At 38.7% G+C, this 25265-nt stretch overlaps 1 protein-coding gene across 5 annotated transcripts in view; it reads right to left on the bottom strand.

Moving 5' to 3' along the window:
- MAP3K4 (mitogen-activated protein kinase kinase kinase 4) overlaps positions 1–25265 on the bottom strand; it is a 125701-nt gene that overhangs the window by 71776 nt on the left and 28660 nt on the right. For all 5 annotated transcript variants that reach the window (XM_003820240.4, XM_003820241.6, XM_008973635.4 and 2 more), the window contains exon 2: positions 10766–10956. In XM_003820240.4, coding sequence (XP_003820288.3) covers positions 10766–10956 — 191 coding nt within the window. The remainder of the gene's footprint in view (positions 1–10765; positions 10957–25265) is intronic.

Below are 25265 nucleotides of genomic sequence, written 5' to 3'. Positions count from 1 at the left end.
CAAAACCCAAGTTGGTTTTGGAAAAATATATACAAAATATAAATTCATACATCTTAGTTTAAATAATGATGCAATTCGAACTTAAAATAGACAAACTCGTGTCTAGCTACTGTGCAAAAAGGATATACCAATTACTCTACCTCAGCAGTAGCTACATTTTTAAAATAATATACTTGTGACAGAAGGAGAGGGTGATTTGGTTTGTATATTTGCCCCCTCCAAATCTCATGCTGAAATGTGACCCCCAGTGTTGGAAGTGGGGCCTGATGAGAGATGTCTGGGTCATGGGGGCAGATTCCTCATGGATGGCTTAGTGCCCTCCCCACGGGAACCAGCGAGTCCTCGCTCTATTAGTTCATGTGAGAGCTCTCTCTTGTTCCCTCTCTCTCCATGTGACATGCCTGCTTCCTCTTCACCTTCCGCCATGAGTAAAAGCTTCTTGAGGCTTCACCAGAAGCTGAGTTGATATTGGTGCCACGCTTGTATAGCATACAGAACCATGAGCCAAATATACCTCTTTCTTTACACATTACCCAGTCTCAAGTATTCCTTTATAGCCAACGCAAAATGGACTAACACAGAGAGTAAACCCAAGAGTGCTTTCTGGCAACTGATGACCAGTTAGGCCTCTATAAAATCATAAGGGACTTATCAATTAAGGGAGATCTGAGAACAACATTAGGGTGCTGGGTGCGGGGGTAGTCTATAGATTTAGTCATTTCCCTGAGCATTTTTACATTTTGTCTTTACCCACTCTGACATGACTAAGGAACTTTTTAATAACAACCAAAAGCCTATTACTGATGGACAGGTGTGCTTGTTTTTTTGGTTTCCTATTAATACTAAATTCCTTTGCAATTAACAAAAGTCAAATGGAAACAGAGCAGAATTCTGAAAAGGAAAATGAATAAAAAGTACAGGAATTAGCTATATAGAATGTTTTATTTGGCAAGTTCTAATTACAGGACTACAAAAATAGTTCTTAATAACTTAAGATGAATGGGACACCTGATCTCCCAAGTGACTATAAATGAAATGGTGTGATTTTTGTAGCACAATTAAAGCAAACCTCTGGAACACTTTTTCCTTTGGCCAATCACCAATAATTCTGGTAAAATCAGAAGAACATAAAAATTTTTTTAAAAGAAAACTTTATAATGAAACTAAAAGGAACCAATGACAAGCGATATGGTTCACTTGACGGATATAAGACAAACAAATGAATTCCCACCATCTACAACTAAAAATGGCTCTTTAGAATATATATTAATTGTATTTTTAATCAAACTCTTGCAATGTTTATGTTCTCCCATATACATATTGTCCAAATTTTAGAAACCAGCCTTATTTGAGCTCTCAAATGAGATGTAAACAGATGGATAATCTTTAAGTATGAGATGATCTTCAGAGTAATGATGAACTAGAATACCAGACAAGTCAGCAACCTGAAGGGACTTAGAGATCATCTAATTCAACTTCTCAAATTTCAGTGTATGTTCGAAATCACTGCGTTCCTGCTAAAGTGCACGTATCTCTGACATGGCTACAATGGCTCCACATTTTGAGAAATTGCTTTATCCAGCTTCCATTTTCCAGGTAAGGGCTTCACAGACATTGTCATAATTTTCATAACAACATGATGATGAAGATTACCACAGAACACAGATGGTTAGACACATGGTTAATGTCAGAACAGGGGTCCTAGCCCAAGTTGGTGCCACCACACCATCCTTGGACTTGTCAAAGGTGTTTGCAAGGCAGTACCAACTGACCAAGGAAAGGCTAAGACAGCGAGTACCACAAAAGATTACACAGGCTAACTAGTCTGTAAAGGCTTAAAGTAAAAGGAAGTACTTGATCTGGGGCCTCGAAGAATGGAAGCTTAAATAAGGGAAGTAAAGAAGGCAAGAGCATATCTGAAGCCAGCAAAGAAGAGACACAAGGGCAGCAAAGAAAAGAGTGTGGCTGAACACTGAGCCTGTATATGGAAGCCTGGAAACACAAACCAGGACCCTGGAAGTCAGGCTAAGTTTAGACTAAAGAGCTGAAATATGGATTTAAATCCACTCTGGTTGACACAAACATTTCACTAGCTATATAGATTAAATCTGACTTGTAACCATTTTACCAGCTCCATTTTACATCAGGTATGATATTCTTTAAAAAGCAAACATTCTAATTTCACTACTGTTAGCAGATACACACATTTACACACACATATATATATGCACACGCATGCATGCACACACACACACCTTGAGATATTTCCTAACAGGGATGTGTGTGTGTGTGCAAATTCTCACATAAATTGCAAAATATTTGCTCTACTTCTGTAACCCAGCTATGGCTGATGACCATCCCGCTATGGCAGTGCTAGAATAGAAATGCAAAATGAAGCTGACAATGATCGCCCAGCAATGCCCTGAAACGGGCTTTGGCTTGGGTGTCTTTTAAATTCCTATTTCACCTACTTAAACTATGAGATAAACTGAATGTACTTCCTTCTGCTATATTAAAAAGAAAACAAACATTTAAGGAAAAAAATGGTTTGACTGTCTTTCTCTTAAACCAACCTTAAGAACAAACAGTTATATTTGACTAAATATTGTCCAAAACGTATCAAAATCTTAATTGTTATAAATTGGTAATGACTACCATTATCCAAAAGCATAATCTCAAATAACACCGCAGCTAGCTCCTGTGGTGCTAAACGTTAACACTCACCACAGTATGAAATCAAGCCTGTTCACTGAGTTCACTCGAGTTTACCTGGTAGGTTACATCAACTGGGACGTCAGATAGCAGACTTCCAGGTCATGCAGAGCTAATCATCCTTACCCAACACTCAAACACAGTCTTTAGATAAAATGCCTTTTTTTAAACTATCATATAAATTAAGAAAGTTTTCCCAATAAGACAGGAATTTTCAGCTTTTTGGTGAAGGCTGGGCCATGAGACGCAGCAGCCATTTTGTAGTACACAGCCTCTTCTCTCCACTGTTGAAACATACACTAACATCCTGCTGCTAAGAAGGGACTGTGTAGATATAATTAAAGTCCTTAGCCAGCTCATTTTTGTTTAATCAAAAGGGAGATTTTCTTGAGTGGGCCTGACTTAATCACATAAAAGCCCTTTAAAAGAAGGCCTGAAACTTGTGGTGGTGACACGCACCAGGAGGGTCAGCTACTCTGGAAGCTGAGGCGGGAGGATCACTTGAGTCCAGAGGTTCCGGGCCAGTCTGGGCAACATAGCAAGACCCCATCTCTTAAAAAAAAAAAAAAAAAAAAAAAAAGAAACAATAACTCAAGGCCTTTACCCTCCCTGAGAGCATCTGCCTGTCCATGGGTGGAGTCTGTCCACCTTCTGTCCATCTGGTACCACAAGTAGCCCACACCTGAAGTGGAGATACCAGTTTCTGCTGGTCAACTCTCTATGTAACAGCCACACTGGTCTAAAAGGTCCAAGACAAGGCACTGAGCTTAAAGCCCTGCACAAGCTGTAGTGGGAGTGGCTGCACAGGGCAGCCCCACTTGAGGCCCAAGTGCACCTGGGGGCCATGTCCGAGGCATCAGGAAGATGATTTCCTGTGCTCCTGAAAGTCACCAGATCTAAAGCTGCTGCTGCGATGGCCATGGTCCTCTCTGGAGCCTTAGCCGACAACAGGCTCCTGGCCCTACCCTTGCCCCCATACCAGCTGAGCCCCTAGAGGCAAGTCCTCCATGCGACAGCCCTGCAAATGGCCATATCTCAGGGGTTCACTTCCTTGCTCCCTCACAGATGCCTGTGGGCTGAGGGTCCTGGGCCTCAGCAGGGTTAGGGGAAGGACCAGGGATGACTGGCAGCGTAGAGATGCCAGTAGCCTGCACTCCAGCCCCCAGGGGCTCCTGTTAGAGATAGTTACCCACAGACAGGTGCTGGGAAGCCATCTGCATGGTCAGCATTCATGGATTTGCCGATAGGTAGTCAGGTTGGGTCCTGAGAAAGTGAATCCTAGAGCTATACGTTCCTTGGGCAGGTGCTGGAGGTAGGGCTGGTCCTCCTGCTATTCCTTGGGCTGGAAGCCACCAGGCCCTCCTTCCAGGGCAGCAGTTCTAGCTCTGCTCCACCTTGGCCTTCTCCTACCCACAGCCTTCTCCTACTCACACTCTGGACATGGCTGCTTCACCTTCTCCTCCAGGTGGCTCCCAGGCTTCTGATTAAGCCAGCCCGTGGAAGACAATCTCCCTTTCATTAACTCAACATCAACAGGTTAGGGAGGTTAACTGCACCTGCAGAACCCACTGGCCAGCAGCATGGAGAACAGTGTTTGATCAATGGGGAGAAAGTGGGTGGACCTCACAGGAGTCACTGCCTCTCTTCTATCCCTATTTGCACAAAGATAATATCCTCTTACTGAACAAACTTGTTGACATTTATGACCTTTTAAAAAGTCATTTTCTGTAAAACCAGCAAATGTGGAGTTGGGGGACTATCTCTGTTCTTGGCTAGTGTGGAAGAGACCTTGTAGCCTTTGCACTAATTTTGAATTTGCTATGCATCTGATGGCTTTATCCTTTGAGTGCAACTCATGTCAGGATGAGCAGTTTTGTTAAATTCATGGTAAATGATATCTAGGTCAATGCTTCTTAACCTTATTTGGGTCACAGACTACATTTGCGAATCTGATGAAAACTATGGACTCCTTACAAAAATGCACACATGCACACAATAAAATCTGCATTCAGTTTCCAGGGACCCACAATCCTCGTGATTGCAATATAAAGTAATGGGGCTTTGATAACTTTCTTTGATTCCTCACGTTTTCTAAATAGTTGCATTCAATTAAATACTGTGATTCAAGTGAGACATTTCTGAAGCTGTATATATCTGTGTGTGTGTAGGTTGCACACACACCATGTAAATGTCTATATATAGTACTCGTATGTAGCCTCATATTTCCAGTAAATTTCATACTGGCCTTATGCATTCAACCACAATCCCCAACTATATTCTCCTTAGTAAAGATAAATATAAAATGAGAAATAGGCAAATTTAAACAGCTAAACTGGCAGATTTTTATATTAATAATATAGAAAATACAAAGAAACGAGGTATTCATACATTGTTGGTAGGAGTATCAAAATGAACTGTCCTTTTGCAGAATGACATGCACAATATCTACCAAATTAAAACACACATACCATTCAATACAGCAATTCCACCACTATGTATCTAATCTACAAAAATACTCCATATATGAGTAAAGATAAATGAACAGAGATGCTCCCCACAATAGTATTTTTTGTTTGAAAATATGGAAACACGCTCTAGGGAACATGGTTATAATGATCCAAACAATACTTTAGTTTAAATGTCCTTACACAGAACAATGGCCTCCACCTATTACTAAGTGGAAAAGAGCAGTTATATGTTGGATGTTCTAATTCAACTAACTTTGTAAAATTCCATAATGCTGTATTATGGTGTGCATCTCTCTTATCTTTACAAAACTAAGAGCTTATTTACAGGCATTCTTCTTAGTACCAATGTTTTATCTCTAATTTCTCCTGTCTATAACTTCCCATTCTAACATGTCACTGGTTAACAATTTGCAGGAAATTAGCACTATTATAATTCCATCAAATAATTTCAATGAGTCAACTGTCTAATCACACATATGCACCACAATTAGGGCTATCAATTTTCTCAAGATCTGAATTTACAATTATGAAAAACAATACATGACAATAGTAGCTACTCTGAGCCTACAGAGGTAATAACATTTCAAGAATCATACCCGTATAATCAGTTCATGAGCATGGCTACCATAGCTAAAAGGCCAGTATTGCTGGTTCATATCTCTTCCTCTAAATAGTCCCCTCAGTTACCTTTCTGAGTCCTTACATTCCTTCAGGGATGTACTTGATGTTTTTTTTTTGTTTTTGTTTTTTTTTTTGCATTTTTGCGGGTTCGGGGCTAGGGGAAGCAAAGACAGTATGACTGACCAGATTCTAATTCCCCAAAGCTTTACAATGAATGCATGTGGCAGTTAACTTCCTAAAGTAACCTACAAACCCGACCTGGTACCGCTGCCTTGAGCAGTCGCCTCCCACAGTGAATTTGGGCCAGCCTCATGGAACTAAAAGAACACAACAGAAGTGACACTGCACAACCGCGGAAGCTAAGGCCTAAGAAGGCCTGCGATTTCCACCTCAGTCTCTCAAAACACTGGCTCTGAGGAAAGACAGCTGCCGTGTAAGAAGTCCAATTACCCAAGGACCACCCTGGGCTAGCCATGAGGAAGATCACATGGAAAGAAAACTGTGCCAGCAGCCCTCAGCTGTTCCTGCTCTCTCAGCCCAAGTGAACAGACACATATGTGAGTGAGGGAGCCATCGTGGATGTTTGACATCCAGCAGACACTATACAGACAAAAAAAATGAGGGCTCAGACTTAGGGCCCCAGCCAAGCCAGGATGTTTCCAGCCAACTGAGCTATTCCAGCCAAGGCTCCAGACATCCTGGGACAGGGATGACCTGTACCCTGCCTACACACCTGAACCACAGAATCATGAGCAATAAAATAATTGCTCTTTCATGCCACTAAGTTTCACAGTGGTTTGTTACACAATAGATAATCTGAAAAATGTAAATGTTATTGGTGACTGTTTAAAAGATGAGTCCAACTCTGACCACAGTTCTAAAGTTAATAGTATGACTCAGAGATCCTTTGCCTGTTGCAGTGAGAAAGAAAGAATGTAACAGTTCACATTTCCTTGGACAGCTTTTTAAATAAATCTGACCAATCTAATTAATTCTAAAAAGCTCCTCAAAATACTGAGGGGGCCAATATATTATTATGAGTCACATGCTAGTCTGAAATACTGGTCTTCCTGACTCGGCTTTGAGGTCACAGCACAAATGTCACTTGTTCCAGAAGTCTTCCCAAGCCCAGGTCTTCTCAATACTGCCTCCTGTGTGCATCCAGATGAGCCTGTACTGTTGGTCATTTGTGTACTCCCTACTTGACCTGGAACTAGGTCTTAATTCATCTTCCAAAAGAGCACATGCCTACGGAGTCACTCAAATGCTGATTCAATGGAAAGAATGGAGGAGAAATAAGGAAAGAACAGAGGGAGGAAAGGAAAAAAGGAAGTGAGGAGAGAAAGCGTGAGAAAGGCAGAAGAAAGAAAAGAAGGAAGGGGATGAAAGGAAGGATGGAAGGAAGGAAAGACAGGCAACAGCAACAGTAACAAAAAAAATGTACTAGCAGCATTATGTAGTGAGATAAAGCGAAGGACTAGGAAGACATACAAGGAAATGTGTAGTCCAGGCAGGACAGAAGCAGGAACAGTAGCTACATGACTTGAGACAATCATTTAATCTAAGACTCAGGGTCCTAAAAATGGGCACACCATTTAATAAGGATATGTCAACAATGTAATTATTTAATTTTGCTTTAAGATTTAAGTCAAGAAAAAAAGTAGTAAGTGTTGGGAAGAAATCCTGAGTTTACAACCGGTCATGGTTGCTCGTGCCTATAATCCCAGCACTTTGGGAGACTGAGGCAGGTGGATCACCTGAGGTCAGCAGTTCGAGACCAGCCTGGCCAACACAGCGAAACATCGTCTCTACCAAAAATACAAAATTAGTTGGGCATGGTGGCGCATGCCTGTAGTCCTAGCTACTCGGGAGGCTGAGGCAGGAGAATTGCTTGAACCCGGGAGGCGGAGGTTGCAGTGAGGTGAGATCGCGCCACTGCACTCCAGCCTGGGCAACAAGCGTGAAACTCCGTCTCAGAAAAAATAAAAGAAATCCTGAGTTTACAATAATAATGATGATAACTAATACTGAATACATAATCCTAACAACACTATAAGGCAGATGATTTTACAGATAAAGAAAAAGAGATATGGAGGCTGCATACGCAGAAGGTAGCGGAACCAGGACTGGAGTCCGGGTGATCAAGCAACCAAGATTCTGCTTTTGTCCACCATGCGGTGCTGCAATAGTCTGAGAACAAATAAATTCTCAAAGACTATTAACCACCACAACCAAGACTAAAACATTAAAATGGCCCACTTGTCTACCACTGGCGTCCCATTTCCACCTTGTCTTGGTATTCATAAACAAGAATGTCCGCAAGAAATAATTCACCAGCTGGCATACATGTGAAGCCACTTTCTAATATACATGTGACTGAGACATTTAAAATTAAAAGCCGTAAAACTTCTCTGAGCCAGTTTCCTCAGCTGTAAAATAAGTACAGGTTTAAAGTCCTTTATCTGAAATGCTTGGGACCAGAAGTGTTTTGGATTTTGGAATATTTGCATTATACTTTCTGAGTAAGCACCACAAATCCAAAAATCTGAGGTTCAAAATGCTCCAATTAGCATTTCCTTGGAGCATCATGTCTGTATTCAAAAGGCCTCAGACTCTGGAGCATGTAGATTAGGGATACTCAAAATTTGTATTATATAAGACCAACACCTCACTGGGTTATTACAGTATTCAAAAGATAATTCTTTTGAGGTGTTAAGCACAGTGATTAACCCATAGTAAGCACCCAGTAATTGCTAATGATAACTGTGAAGATGCTGCTACAAATGATATAGCAGCCATTTAAATTAAAAGTACAGGCTATTCTGTGACAAAAAAAGTTCATAAAACATTAAATTTAAGAAGCCATTATAAAATAGTAAAGATAGTACAATATAAACATATATAGCAAAAAGCTAGAGAGTCTGTAGTCAGGCTTTTACAAATGGTAAAAGAAGCTACTTTTGTGTATTAGGTTTAATGGGTGATTTTTATTCTTTTGTCTGTATTTTCTGAATTTCCTGCAACAAACACATAATCTTTTGCAATAAGAAAAATAATAACTTATTAAGGATTTTGGTGTGCTGGGTCTGCTATCAGATAGCTATAAATCAAAGGGTCTGTGAGCATTAGCTTCTTCATCTGAAAAACGGCAGGAACTTGAGCAAATGATCTCTGAGGCTCCTTCCGGCTCTAAAATTCTATAATTTCATAAAATAAACAATTTTAAAAATTGTGGAAGAAAAGGGCCAATCCTTTCCTTTCCCTCTATCTCTCGCACAGACTAGCAGGACAACAGAACCTCAACAAACATCTAGTGACTGGCTGTCTCACTGATTAGTGAAAGACCATAAAGTCAACTCAAATATTGCCTTCGGATAAGCGTAAACACTGCTGCTTGTACTAGGAAAAAGTCCAAATAGAGTACCATGAGAACTAGTGGTACAAATAGTCCTGACACTATCTCAAGCCTTCTGGACTTAAAAAGATTTGCTCTGCAGCCCTGGGCCTCAGTTTCTCAATCTATAAAATGTGGAAATTGTGTTCTCAACTCATGTTCTGAAACAGTATGAATCAACAAGAAAAAGCAAGTGTACTACTGGCATCTTCTTACTTTACTAACACGAAGCAAATATTTATTAACTAATGTTGATTCAGTAGATGCTACTTCACTGATTCCTACCATAGATAAGAAACTTCTATAGTCATTTGAGAAATTTCTTTGAGAAAATGTACAATAAATGATTTTCAAGATGACAAATTGCAGTGGGAAATTTCCAAAGGGGTAAGTACAGGCCACAGGTTAAAAAATTACAGCAAATCAAGTTTTATAAGAAGTATCTTATGTGGAAAAATCATTTGTGGGAAAGACTCTTTCCTGCTTGGGAACTTCCCTTGGATAGCATCTCACTCAAGCAAATCAACACAACAAAACCCACTTCTCTTGCCCTCCTGCTCTCTTGAGGAAGGGCTCTGATGGGAATGCAAAGTGAAGATGCCACTAACAGCCATCAAAGCTCAATATATGGAAGAAATCTACAGAAAGAGGAAGCAGAACAAAGAGGAAGAATGAACACAGACTACAGAAAGGGAGAGGTAGAAATGAGTGTGAGGTCAACAGGAAGAAATTTCTCAGACAAGATGAAGACTAAAATCCGCATCTCATGCAGTAATAGCTGAATAAATTCCAGGAATATATGGCATTTGTTTTAGGACAAGTGGTTTGCTGAGATTAACAGGTAAATTCTAAAACCACAAGGTTCCAGGCCATCACGTAGGGTACAAGGAGGCTGCAGCGCAGTATCGTTCAATTCATCTACCACAAAAAAAGAACAGTTACGTCCCACTAAAAGGAGGTTTGGGGGGGAAAAAAAAGCACGAAACTCTCCGTGTCTAATAGAGCAATATGTGGACTTTATGATCCTAAATAAAGAGAAAAGTAGAAAGCAGGTTCTGTCATAGTTGTTAGGTGTGAGGTCACTGTGCTTAGTATGAAAAAGAGAGCCCTACACACTAAAGATAGCACCCCGGGGCACCAGCAGAGAGCAGAGGGAATCCAGGGGAAGACAGCCTGGCTCTGTCTCTCCTCAAATCCCCAATACACCACTTCTGGGCAGAGGAACTCTAGAAACTTCAGCCTAAGAGACTGAAAGAATAGAAGGCCATCTATCCCATGTAACCAGTTGCCATCTTGTATTAGTACACTGGGAAACATTTGCCCTCTTTCACATCTTCAAATGCCCGTGCATTGCTGGCTTTAACCATTACTCAGGACAAACGTTTCTATCTCTGGAAAACTATGTGTCAATTTTATTAATACTAATGGTAATAATTCAAAAAAAAAATTGAACCTTACAGGAGCATTAAAATCAAATTAAAAATAAAAGAAATTGCTAACTTTATTGTAGAAAGAATCAATCAAGTGCCATACCCTCTCATGTACACCTCTTTTCAAGTACAAGACTCACCTTTCAAATTAGACCGACTGGCTGGCCTCCCCACATTATTCCTCTGATGTTTGGTTGACATGCGTTTCATCTGTCGAGGTGTGCTGGGGGGAGAGGTACCATAAAGATTCTCTGTATTTGTTTCATCGGAGAAGTCTTCTAGATCAGATTCAGGACTTTTGCAAGCTGAATCTCCCAATGTGCCCTCTTGCCTATGAAAGACAGTGTGCAGGGAAAATATTCAGTAACACAGTTAAGTGAATTCAAATTTACTTATAATTTTTTAAATAATTCTTTGTAAAACTTTTGTACAGAAAAATCTCTTCAGCACTGTGCTCCTCCTCATTTTTACCTGTGAAAACTCAAAAGGAGAACTTTTCTTTCGCTTGAAGAGAGTAATAATTGTGACTGCCGCTTCTCCTACCATGAACAAGGAGTACCACGTGGGTAGAGCTGTTATGCTTTCTGTTTCTCTTGTTTATAGAGCTCTTTCTAACACAAATGAAATATAGAACTAAAAACTTATGCCTTAAGGAAAAACCAGTGAAGGACTAGAAGATACAAATCAGACAGAACTAAAAATGTACTTATGTGCTAGCTACTGACAGCTTAATTGATGAGTGGGCAAGTTCAGTCCTGCTCTGAACTTCAGTGCCTCGCCTCTTTCTGTCTTTGAAACACACAGAAAACAGAATGTATAGGAGCACTTTGCTATGATCCACACAGCAAAGCACGAAGTACCGAGAAAGTATGGCAGGTCCATTTCCTAAGTTGTCTGATAAAAATTACAGCGCAGACATTATGTATGTATTTAATACCACTGAACCACTTGAAAATGATTAAAACATTAAATTTTATCTTATGTGTATTTTAACACAATAAAAAATTGGGAAGAAAAAAACCACAGTGCAGAGCTCAAGCAAGGTGCAGGGGAGAAGGATGATGTAAAAGAGGAAAAACAAAATTGTTTCTTTTCACCTTCAAAATGCAATTTCTCATTAATTTGTTCTCTAAAAACACTGCCTGCCAATTCTCTATCCCTGGCCAACTTCTCAAATAATATCACTATTTTGACAAAGTTCAATTTCTCAAAGCTAACAAAATAAAATTTAATGATACAAATTGAGAGCAAATACAATTCTTAAAAAGTGAAACAGAAGGAATCAATCATGAAATTCTTTCCAAATATGTACCATCACAGTCTGCCTCTTTCTGAACACTTATAAAATATGCTTTATATTTATATAAATATGCTTTATATTTTATAAACATAACTCCAAATTATATCCAGTATATAATCCATTTCTTCCTGGCAATTCATATCTTGATATAAAATCAAAGCTATTTCAAAGTCATAAGGGAAACAGAAAAGCTACTCTACAATGTATGATCCCATTATTATTGAATTAGATTGACAAAACTGCAGAAAATAAATTACCTTTTGAAAAATAAAAATATTGCAGAATTATAAAAATTTACAGTACTGAAATCTACAAAAGATCCCTAACAGGTCAAAAACTGATTTTTTAATAACCGCATTTTTAAAGACCACTCTAAATACTTTATGAGAGTACACATGTGCTCCTAAACATATGTGTACACACAAGACATGCGAGTTAAATGCCCTGAAAGCTAACTTCAAACCATGTGCAAATTTAGAAATATGTTTTAAATGCACCTATTTCCTTAAACTACATTATTTAAGTCTCATAACATCACACAATAAAGTGTAAACTTACAGATTAACTTGAAATTTCTTACACCCACTTCTTCTATACTCACTGTGTAACAGTTGATTTGACTGATGAAAGAACATGGCTCTAAGCACCAAAATCATTTATTTATTTTCCATGTGTTGCAGTGGTTAATAACACTGTTTGGAATGAAAAGCAGCATAGGCTTGGTGGTGTAGTAGACCCACGTTTAAATCCTAGCTGTACTGCCTATTAGCTGGGTGGACCTTGGACAAATTTTCTCTCTACTGTGTACATTTACAAAATAAGGATAATAAATACTTAGACTTATAAATACTTATTCCTATGAGGATTAAACCCAACAATGTACACTTAACAAAAGAGTCAGAATATAGTAAGTGTTCACTAAATGCTTGATACCACTCATATCACAGGCCTTGGAGGTCACTGTGCTCAGTGAGGGAACCTGAGTTCTTGCTCATCTGCTTCACCTTAAGAGAGAAGCTCACCTAGGAGTTGAGCATGGTGTAGGCCTGGAAGCACTTTTAACATCTGAAACATCTGCTGAATTCTTTCGAACTCAATATTATAAGGTTTCTGTTTTCATTTAATTTCCACACTTAATATACTTAAAGGAAACGCTAAGAAAAGACTGTATTTTATTACTTTTGAATCTCCAGGACTGTCCAGCATAGGGCTCTCATTCAGTGCTTTTCATAATAATGCACTTAACATATAAGAATGGTAACTGCCAGGAAACTACAGCATAGATGTTTAGTCAGTTAAATACATCAAAGCCAGACAGCAGTGAATAACAGGATAATTAGAAAAATGAAATCAGATACAAAATAGCGAACAAAATCTCTTTCAAAACACATCCTTTGTGGTGAGGAGGAATGTGAACTCAGAAGCTAAGGCCATGTCTCAGCCATCCTGGATGGGTGAAGCATCCATTATTGAATCTTTCTAAGACTATTAAGACTAATAATCTGGAATTTTAAAGGTCTACATTCTAACCATTTCAGGAAATTCAGTTGTAAAGGTGTTTTTAAAATTAAAGTAATGGAAATAAAGGGCTACGAAAAATAAAAAATGGTCTGTTTTGCTAGTATCTAGCAGTACTGTGTGGATGATGAATTAATGCAATGCAGAGTGAAAGTGGAGGAGAATTGTTGTGAAGAGGGACTGATAATATCAAACCTCAGTGATCCAAATGTCAAGCCCCCCGAACTGAGGAGCGTCACAATCTAAAAAGACAAGCACAGCTGATTTTTTAAAAATAAATAAAGAAGTAACTTTGTGGGATCTACATGCCATGGGAATTGAGTCCTGTGCTTTAGCAGATAAAGAGGGTCTAAGAAAGTACATATAATAAAAAGGCTAACTTTTATGAAGACTTTACATTGGGGACCCAGAAGAATATTTGTGTTGTGCTATCCTCCAACTGTAGACAAATTATTTCTCTACACATGGAAAAATTAATGTGGCTGTACTCTCAAATAAAAGTACAAGAATAAATCCTTGTAATAATTCTATAGAAGCTAACAATCCCTTGTTTTCCGATCTGCATTTATTACAAAACCAAAAGTCATCTGTCTTATCCTTATACATTCACATAGACACAATGAACAACTACTGACTTCAAAGTATTTCTAAATTATCTAATTATTCTAGCAGTAAACATTTAAAAATCACACTGAAACGAAGATGAATACTGTCATAAACAAAATATTAAAATAAGACAAAACACAGTATATTTTATCCTTCCTTACGCATTAAGCATCACAGAAAACGAGTTAGGAAAATGTCATATGGTACTACCAGCCACTATACTTATAATTCGTAATTAAAATGAATTTAATACTTTCTTAGGATTTACTTAATGCAGTCAACATGGTATTCTCACTTGTTGGAAAAGATACTGGTTTACATTCCATCCAAGCAACTTAGTAACACCTACATGTCAGAACAAAATCCAACAGTATTTAAAGAAACTTTCTTTTAAAAAGAGTCTAGCACCTAATAAATAACATTCACAATGTTTTCCATCCTATCAAAAAATTACCAGCCAAGTGCAATGGCTCATGTCTGTAATCCCAGCACCTGGGGAGGCTGAGGTGGGCAAATTGCTTGTGCTCAGGAGTTTGAGACCAGCCTGGACAACATGGCAAAACCCCATCTCTACAAAAAATACAAAAAATTAACCAGGTGTGGTGGCATGCACCTGTGGTCCCAGCTACTCAAGGAGACAGAGGCGAGAGGATCACTTGAGCTGGCGCCACTGCACTCCAGCCTGGGTGACAAAGCAAGACCCTGTCTCAAACAAACAAACAAACAAACAAACAAAAATACCAAAGAAAAAAATATATGATCCAAACCAGGAGAAAAACCCAAAGAAACAGACCAGAAATGACTCAAGTAGACATTATAAAGATAAAAAATATATCTGAAATATGGGTTTAACAGCAGACCAGACACAGCAGAAAAACATCAGTGAACTTGAAGACACAGCAACAGAAACTATCGAAAATGAATCAGAGGGAAAAAGATTGGGAGAAATAAAAAAACAGGGTACCAGTGCCCTGTGTGACAGTATCAAGCAGTTTAACCATGTGTTACTGGAGTCCAGAACTAGAGAAGGGAGGCACAGAAACAAATCTCTGAACAAGGGCTGAAAACTTTTCAAATCTGGAGAAAACCATAAGCTCACAGATCCAACAAACTCTGAGCTAAAGAACTATAAAGAAAACTCCCAGTCTGTTGTGATGCACATCATAACCAAATTGCTGAAAACCAATGATGAAGAGAAGAATATTAAAAGCAGCCAGAGAAAACTTAGTTTGAGGGCCTTAGCTTAGAAGTAACATATTAATAGGAGGGAAAGAAATCAAGCAAAGTTTTATTCTTTTTTCTTTAAAACAAACAAACAAAACACTTATACACAAAATCCAGAAAAATACTAGTGGTAAGTTCAAAAGAACTTGAATCATTTCAATTAACTAACCGTAAGCATCCAAAACCTCATTTTGTAATCGTTCACGTGAGATGAGCTAATGTGGTCAGCCGACCAGTTCAGAATGTTTACATGTATACCAATGATTTGGGATGAGGAAAGTAGTACAAGGTCTACATCAGCTGCCCTGAAACATTTGTCTTACTTGTGTTTAATAACATGCAAATGTGAAATGTCTTTCTGGTACTAAACTTCTGACAGTCACGTAAAACATTTCACTCTTTTACCATAAAACCCTGCTAAAGTACTATTATTACACTACGATCTGGTCTAGGCAAAGTATGTCTTGAACTCAACCCAAGGGAGTTTGGTGTAGGTTTTAGAGGGAAAATGTGTGAAAAGAAAACAAAACAAAAATTCAAGTTACTTAGGGTTAAATAGTTCTGCTCTGACATATTAGGTAAACCACAACGGTGCCTGAAATAGCTATCTGTAAAATGATGAAGTCGGATTAGATGAGTCTGAAAACATCTGTGGTTCTGCAAAAGCCACCCCTGCCCCCCAACACCACCCCCGCCAAAAAAAACCAAAACACTTCATTTAGCGACATCCTTCGAAATAAATGGATATTTTAACCACTTGTGAAGTATAATATTCATCTGTGTGAAGTTCTCTCATCCACCTCCACCTATTCTCTATTAGGTAATAAGTATTAGGGAGATTTCTGCTATTGGGGGAAAGAGAGGAGGGACATAGGCAGAAGGGACAGATTTTCTAGGTTTCCTTTTTCTTTAAACAATGTGTATAGCTTGCTTGGCCTGAAGTATTAATCAAAGGGAGCTAAGCTCAGTTTGAGGTTGTATGTTTGGTTCATACTACAAGAGCCAATTTATTAATAAGTTATCCATATTACACGAGTCAATTTATCAATGTTAGTTATCTTTATCATCAATCTAGAGCTGAACATTTATCAGCTCACCTCCAGGTGAACGGTCAAACCTCGAGCTTATCCAACATGTACTATCTAACTTTTGCACTGTTTCAGAGCATAGGGTCTTTACAAACCTAACTAATCTTGGTTATTTTTCAAGATAGACATTTAGACTTTTTTTTTTAATGAAAATTCATCTTTTTAAAACAAATGTAGATTTAAAAAAAAAAGATTTCCTATGGAAATGAATAAGAAGCTATCTCCCCAACAATTACTGAAGAGCAGGAGCCTGTCATCCTTACCACTGCTTCTCCGGTGTCTAGAACAGTGGCTGGTGCAGATTATGTGTTCAAAACTACTTGCTGATTGAATAAACAAATCAAGTAAGTTTATCTTCTATACTTTGGATTTAATCGTTATCCAAATCCTTTTAAAATACAATAACATTTCACTATTTTTAAAATATATTTTTTAAAGGCTACAAGAATGAAGGATTGTTGATTTTTGCCAATAATGAAATCCCTACACCCCCACACTTATTAGTAAGAATACAAGTTTTAATCAAATTATTGTTTTCTTGTAAACACTTTAATTTAGAAGTCTTATCCAATGCCACTGGAACTTGTGCTTGGACAGTTAATTAAACATACATACAAAAACATTAACAATGAAACATGCAGACAAAAAAATATACTGTGGCAGCTGTTACTTTGGGTGTCCCTGATGAAACCGGCCTCCTCATGGTCACAAACCTGCATATCTACGCTTGAATGTGGAATGACTTTGTGACTGCTTTAACCCATGCAATGCAGCAAAAATGACACTGGACCAGTCCCGGGCCTAAACCTTAAGAAGGCCACCTGTGTACTGCTGGGAAAGCTAGCCACCAGGTAAGGAGCCCAACTTAGGTGGAGAAGTGCACGAAGGAGAAGCTAGCTAGCCCAAACTTGAGGAGCTCCCAGCTGACAGCCAGCACCAACTTAACTTGCTAACCCTATGAGTGAGGCTATTTTGGATCTCTATTTGTCCCTGCTCTGCAGCCAACACCATAAGTAGCAGAAAAACCACTCAATACCATGATAGCTAATACATGGTTTTTATTTTAAGCTGTTAAACATTGGTATGGTTTGTTAAACTGTAATACGTAACTGCCACACATACAAACCTTACATTTTATTTTTGCTTTAAACCCATGAATGGGTTTTAATCAACCACTACTTTGATGAGGGCTACAGCCTTGTCTTTTAGTGCGGGTCCACTGATGGAAGTTCCGAGTCAACTCTCTGGCTTATCAGATGTTGCACAATGCATCATCTACAATCTCCACTCTATTTCTCTAAAATAGAACAAGAATTTAAAGACTTTTGTAGAGCGATTTTTCTGGATGTTCATGATTTTTCTTCCTAAGCTTTCACAGTTCTCTCTTACACCTAATTTGATGGCAATTTTTTTTTGAATGTTACTCACCTATACTGACACTTTGCAAAGTATTCCAAGTTAGTTAATGTAGAAGCTACAATTCTCTTTCACACTCACATTTCATAGATTTGTATAACAGTCTACTGAGTTACACAATCACAATTAAAAAGTAAAGATCTAAATAGATTTAGGAACAAACCAGAAACTCTTGTTAAGTATATAGTTCAATTGGTGGGGACAGAAAAATCACTGCCTGTATCACATTCTGTATTCTAGAGTAGACTATTAGCTATCCGCATTCATGATGCTGTGAACATCAGTTGGTAAGTTTCATATAAGAAATGAATAGGACCAGGTCTTGGAAAAGTAGGTAAGTGGATGAGGCCTGCCTGATTTATGTCTTCTGGTATAAAGTCTTCTGTTTCACTCATAGATTTATATAGCATATTTTATCAGTCCTGAACTAAATAAAACAAAAAAGAATGCATAAAGATAGAAAACAAATATATATAAAGAGACGAATTAGCCCACATGGATAAACTTTTACTCATCATTAGAAATAAAATAATTATAAGCTGTTTATAATTCAGATGAAGGCTTTCAGAAAATAAACTCTCATAAAACTATATAAATACAACATAACAAAACACTTTAAAGACTTCATACTGATTAATTCAATTCTGGTTAACCAGAAAGACTCTCCAATGAGAACTACAAAAAAAAAAAAAAAAAAAAAGGAGAGAGAACCCTTTGGGCATTCCAATATAAATGAGTCCCATTACACATAAAAAGACAAACATAATTATTTCTGTTATTTTTGCAATTTTGTTGCAAATACTTAAGTACTTAAAAACAGAGGACAAAGAATAAGACATATTGCAGGGGTGCTTCACTTTTTACCAAATCTACTACCTCCAAAAATTGTGTGAGTGTGTCTATATATATCTTCATCCAAAGTCTTGAGGATAAATACCAGATCATATGTGGATAGGATAGTGAGAAGAAAATCAAAACTGTAAGAAAAGCCTTCCTTCTGACTGGGCACTGTGGCTCATGCCTGTAATCCCAGCACTTTGGGAGGCCGAGGAGGGCAGATCACGAGGTCAGGAGATCAAGACCATCCTGGCTAACATGGTGAAACCCTGTCTTTACTAAACATACAAAAAAAAAAAAAAAAAATTAGCTGCGCGTGGTGGCAGGCACCTGTAGTCCCAGCTACTCGGGAGGCTGAGGCAGGAGAATGGCGTGAACCCGGGACGCAGGGCTTGCAGTGAGCCGAGATCGCGCCACTGCACTCCAGCCTGGGCTACAGAGCAAGACTCCATCTCAAAAAAAAAGCAAAGCCTTCCTTCTTAGATTGGGCCTGACCACACAGCAGTGCAGCAGGGAGCACAGGTGGGAGCATGTCCCTGAAACACAAGAAAAAAATTATTACATGTCAGTGTCACTGTGGGTACATTCTACCATGAAATGCCAACCAAAAACTATTCAAAGGAAAGCAACAAAAAATAAACATCATGATTCAAACAGTTGTTTTAGGCTTAACTAAAGAGAACCATAGGGCTAAGACAGGAAAAGTTGGAAGATAAAAAACTGTCAAAGCTGGGAGGAAAAACAAACAAAGGGGCTTATGCCAAAGACAAAACATAAAAGAGTTTACAGAGAAACAAGAAAAACGTTTAAAACTTTAATTAAAGGTTAATTCATTCAAAAATGAATTACGATTTTCTACCCACTCTTCTTGAAAATAAGAACATTTTTTAAAATCTCCTTATTCTAAATTAAATTTACTTGTGGAAAAAACATTCTATATCATTGGCATTCTTAGAAATCAAGCAACTGAAGAACCATCTCTGTAGGGGACAGATGAGCTGCCTGGATCTCCTTAGCTGAAGTTACTTTTTCTTAAAATTTGGATTACAAAATTAGTTAACTGTAAATATGGCCTATGACACACATCACACAGTCAAAACATTAGTTCCAACTGCTGGGAGGATAAAACAAGGAAATATGAGCATATGACATATTCTCCCAAAGTATTTGGTGACGGAAAACGGAAACTAGAGTAGGGAAGGCAAATCAGGACAACCTGGGCACAAAAATCTCTCACCTTTGCTTTGACGGCACAGAAAGAGCTCGTTCATCCAGGGACTAGATCTTGGTTCCCAATACTACTCTCCAATAAAGAGAATTTTGGAGAAATGGCTGATTGTGGGACTAGGGCAAGGAAGGTGCAGTATAAGCCTGAGCTGAGCATCCTGCATCACCAGCAAGTGAGGAATATTCAAAAACAGAACTGCCAGGTACGTTACAGAGACACAGGAGCCAACTCAAAGAGCTCCCATTTGGCCGAAGGTGGGACACTCTGAGCAAAGAGGTAACACTGGATTACAACCATGAGCCCATATTGATAACTACTGGGTGGGTGGGTGGATGGATGGATGGATGGATGGGTGGGTGGGTGGGTGGATGGATGGATGGACAGATAGGCAGACAGTCTGACAGACAGGCAGGTACATACATACATACATACGTATCTCCTGTACAGAAAATAAAAATCCAAATAATTTACATACTTTCCTCTCAAGGAGGTGGAGTTGAACTCTCCACCCCTTAAGCGTGGGCTACACTTTTGGTGACAGAAATGTGGAAAAAAAAGTAACATTACAATGCGGTAACCTGACAACAAACAGGCGATCAAGTTTAACATATCAGTGGTAAGCCATGTTGACAGCACGTGCCCCTGATATGATATGATGACAAGGTCACTTCATCTCTGTGGTATTCCTCCTAAAAACCCATAACCTCAAACTAAGACAAAAACACCTGACAAACCCAAGTTGCGGGACTTTCTACAGAATACCTAATCATTACTTCTCAAAACTGTCAAAGTCATCAAAAACAAAGTGTGAGAAACTCTTTAACAGCCAACGAGGCTAAGGAGACACAACTAATGTGGTCCCTGGATGGGATCTGGGAACAGAAAAAGAACATGTGGGGAAAACAAATGAAATCTGAATAAAGGTCTGAGTTTAGTTAACAACAAAGTGTCAATATTGGTTCACTAGTCGTGACAAATGTATAAAGTTATATAAAATTTAATAAAAGGGGAAACTGAGCATAAGGTATAGGGGAATTCTATGTACTATCTTTGCAACTGTCTCTAAATCTAAAACTACTCTAGGGGCTGGGTGTGGCGGCTCGCATCTGTAATCCCACCACTCTAGGAGGCAGAGGCGGGAGGATCACTGGAAGCCAGGAGTTTGACACCAGCCTGGGCAATATCGTGAGACACATATCTCTGCAAAAAAACAAAAGAATTAGCCAGGTTTGGTGCTGCACACCTGTAGTCCTGGCTACTCAGGAGGGTGAAGCAAGAGAATTGCTTGAACCCAAAATTTCGAGGCTGCAGTGAGCCACGATCATACCACTGTACTCCAGTCTGGGCAACTGAGTGAGACTCTGTCTCTTAAAAAAATAAAAGAGAGAAAATTTAAATTAAGCTATTCCAAAATTAAAAGTTTATTTAAGACTTAATTATATTACATTGAATAGTTTCATGACTGCTTAATAATTGTGATGTTACTGTACAGGTATAAAAGACTAAGAGCCAAAACTAAACTTAAAAATGTAAAATTATAAAATTAAGCAATTCTTTACAGATACACTGATAATTGTGGTTGTAAACAACTTCAAAATGATAGGCTGAAAAAATGCCATTTAAAACAGTGACTGCCAAAACTGGTATGTGCATCAGAATTTTTGACCTTCTTGTTAAAAATACAGATTTCAGTATCTTCCACAAGAAATTCTGACCAGACAGTCTGAAACAGGGCTTGGAAATATTTATTGTAACAATCATCATAGCAGCATCTGATCCGTGGACCAGTGCCATAAACAGAGTCTGATCAACTGCCATAAATCATGTCTTTTCTTCCTATTTTAACGGCAAATTCTGCTCTTCCATCCTCATGGAGAAGTTAGCATTCCTCCTCCAGGAGGCTGAGTGAAGAAGCATAACCTAAACATACTGATTAACGGCTCTAGGTCAGCATGATGGAAGACCACATGCAATGTTTTTCATAATGTGGTATTTAAAAGACTTCTGGAGGCACATGTATAATGTGCTTACAGTCATTTATTGTTACAATTATTTTCTATTTATGGCAAAATTATTTAGGTTTTCCATGTTTACTATCATGATAAAGTTTCCTTCTAAAATAGACTTCCTAAAAAGAGAATAAATTTTAAAAAAAGGAAAATAATAGGATAGGTGGTACAAGGATATAGCAAAAATTATAAGGTGTTACACAGATGGTGGAAGATTGAAAAACTCTGTACTAGTTAAACTCCAGTGCTACCTTTTCATATAAAGCTGCAAAAAGACAGATGAACGAAGACTCAAAATTAAGACAATGGTCAAAAAACAATAAAATTATGTTAAATGGGAATAAAACATTTATACTTGTTTATGTTTTGAATCAGCTCTGTAATTTGTTACCCATTAAGTTATGAAGAATTTTCACTGTAACAGTATAATTGCTACCGTTAGGCACGGAGTACTTACCATGCTTGGTAAGTACTATGCTCGATATCATACACAGTCTCATTTCATCTTTACCAGAACCTTATAGAACCATTTTAGGGAAGGAACCTTTGCACAGGAGGTCAATTCTTATCGATGATGGGAGGTGCTCTGTTACATGCGAGGTACCCAAGGATTCCTACAGGTACTAGCATAATTCCTGGGCCCCAGAGTAGGGAAAAGGATGGTTCATCTTGCAAGTGTCTGGGCCATAACTGGAGTCCTGATCTAACTCTAAGGCCCAAGGCCCTCCCATCTTCAGCAGACCATTCACTTGTAGCTCACACTGATAAGGATCACTTCTCCTGTGGGACAAAGTCCCTCCAGGTGGAGAGAGAGCATAGCATGAGAGAGAGACCAGGAGAAAGTATGGACTGGCAGTTCAGAGAGCTAGTTCTCTGGTCCGCTCTAGGACTCACATCTTTGGTGAAGCTTTGTAACCATCCTAGATCTAAATTTCCTCAGCTATAAATAAAGGTATTACTCTGGATAAGATACTGCATCTAAATTCAGCTCCAGGGAGACCTAGCTTGGCTACAAGTTAAATGAGAGAAAAAGTGGGGATTCTGCCTGGTTTATTTATCTGTATATGTCAAATAAAAGGTCTAACTGAAATCGTCTCCTTCAGATAGCTATTTATCTTCCGTACCAAATGCAGGGATTACACTCTGCGCTCCAGGAAGGTCAATGTGCTGCACTTCTAACACAGCCTCATCAGATCAGGCTTGAGTCTCCGTTCCTTTCACATGAGCCTGGGTGTGTGCCGGTGTGCGTGTGTTGAAATAGAAAACAGGCTTTTAAACTAGAGAACGGTAATTTTGAATTAATAACAACTCTTCTTTTTTCTTTTTCATTGAAAACAGGATTCTATAAGGGATGAGACAAAGAAGATATAAATGTGTTAAATGTACACCATTTTCTTTTATTCACTTTTGGTTTTTTTTGTTTTCTTGGGTCTTTATTCTAATAATTTGATTGATTGATTTACAGGTGAAAATACACATTATCTGTTTCATACCACATTGTGTGTCAAATTACACTATTAGCTCCTCAAGGGAAATCACAGTCATGTCTTTATTTCATTCAACAATGACCCCACCAGACAAGAGGTGTGCTAGGAGTACAGGAAAAAACACATTACTGTTCCTGCCCTCATGGAGCTTTCAATCTACAGAGAACTGGAGAGTTAGCACAGAATTACATACACAAGTGTATTTCAAGTATACTTATGAATTATGCTATGAAGGAAGATTACAGGGAACAAAGTGCTGGGACAAAGCCCACCAGCAGATAGGACCTAACCTGGAGAACTAGGAAGATGGTAACAAAGAAGGCTTCTCTGAAGAAGGAGCATTTCAACTGACACATAAAAGTTCCGAAGAAATTGCCCAGAAAAAGGAGGCAGAAAGTGGCGGGCTGCTAAGACAGAAGGTACAGCATGTGCAGAGGATCTGAGACAGGAGAGAGCAGGGCTCATATGAGAGTGAAAGGAGCCCATGACAACCCAGGGTGGGGCAGGCGGAGTGAATCTGAGTCCCAGAAGCAGCAGGCAGGAGCAGGAACAGACTACGTTATGTCTTATCCCCAACAGCTTCTGTCTACACTCCAGCAATCAAGACCAAGTGACCTGTTGGTAGCCAACAGAGGGAAAAGAATTGTTCACTTGAGAGGAACAATGCCTTTTGGAATTATAAAAACCTTACAAATGGCAAGTTGCTATCTAAGAGGTAATAAAACATGACCCAACATCAAAGATGTAATCAAAGATACACACAGGTTTGTCTCATGAAAACTATAACTTTCTTAATTAAAAGCTATGTAAACTGAGAAAAATTTAAATGAGTCTAAAAAATTTTAGAAGAAAAAATAAAACCTCCTATTTTTAACTTTAAAGCTTTCCTCACTAAGGAGAACGTAATTGGTAATTGTGGTTGAACACATACGGTCAATGTGGAATTTACTGGAAATGTGGGGCTTAAAGGCCCTGTGTATTCCCAATATAACTACCACATATAGTTTTAGAAAAGAAATGTCTAACAGTGTATCATTAAATGCAACATGTACAAAACATAGGGAATATTTTAAAAATAGCTGTGGCATCAAAGCCATTATTACTTTATATTTCAACCATGAAAACTAAGAATTCCCTGAACTTGAATGTAAATTTTCATTATGTGCATGCATGCATTTTTCTCTTTCTTTTTTTCTTTTTTTTTTTTTTAGACAGAGTCTCGCTCTGTCACCCAGGCTGGAGTGCAGTGGTGCGATCTCGGCTCACCACAGCCTCCACTCCCCGGGTTCAAGTAATTCTCCTGCCTCAGCCTCCCGAGTTGCTGGGACTACAGGCGCGCACTACCACGCACAGCTAATATTTGTATTTTTAGTAGAAACGGAGTTTCACCATGTTGGCCAGGATGGTCTCAATCTCCTAACCTTGTGATCTGCCCACCTCGGCCTCCCAAAGTACTGGGATTACAGGCGTGAGCCACTGTGCCCGGCCCAGGACTCTACTTAGAAAAGTGCACACATGTGGGCAGGGAGACACTGCAGTCCAGCCTGGGTGACAGAGCGAGACTCTGTCTCAAACAAACAAACAAACAAACAAACAAAAGTCCATAGTTTTCATTAGGTTCTCAAATGCAGTTTATGACCCAAAAAAGGATAAGAAGCATTGACCTAATATTTATCACACATTTAGCAAGTTTCTCTTTTAGAAGTATCTCACAGTGACATGTATTCAACACCTAAAGGATATAGGTGTCAGATGCATAACTAATTCAAAGCCAATGCTCAAGCTACAAAGTTCCTGTTGTACTAGCCAGGGACAGAGACACCTCTACCCACCCACATACATAGGATTTATTCAAAACTGACTTTTTTACAAAATCATATAAGTGTCAAAAGATTCAGTGAATAAAATAATTTTCCACCTTTTATGA

This window comes from Pan paniscus, chromosome 5 (assembly GCF_029289425.2).
Source record: "Pan paniscus chromosome 5, NHGRI_mPanPan1-v2.0_pri, whole genome shotgun sequence".
Lineage (NCBI taxonomy): Eukaryota > Metazoa > Chordata > Mammalia > Primates > Hominidae > Pan > Pan paniscus.
This window is presented reverse-complemented; position numbering and strand designations above follow the sequence as displayed.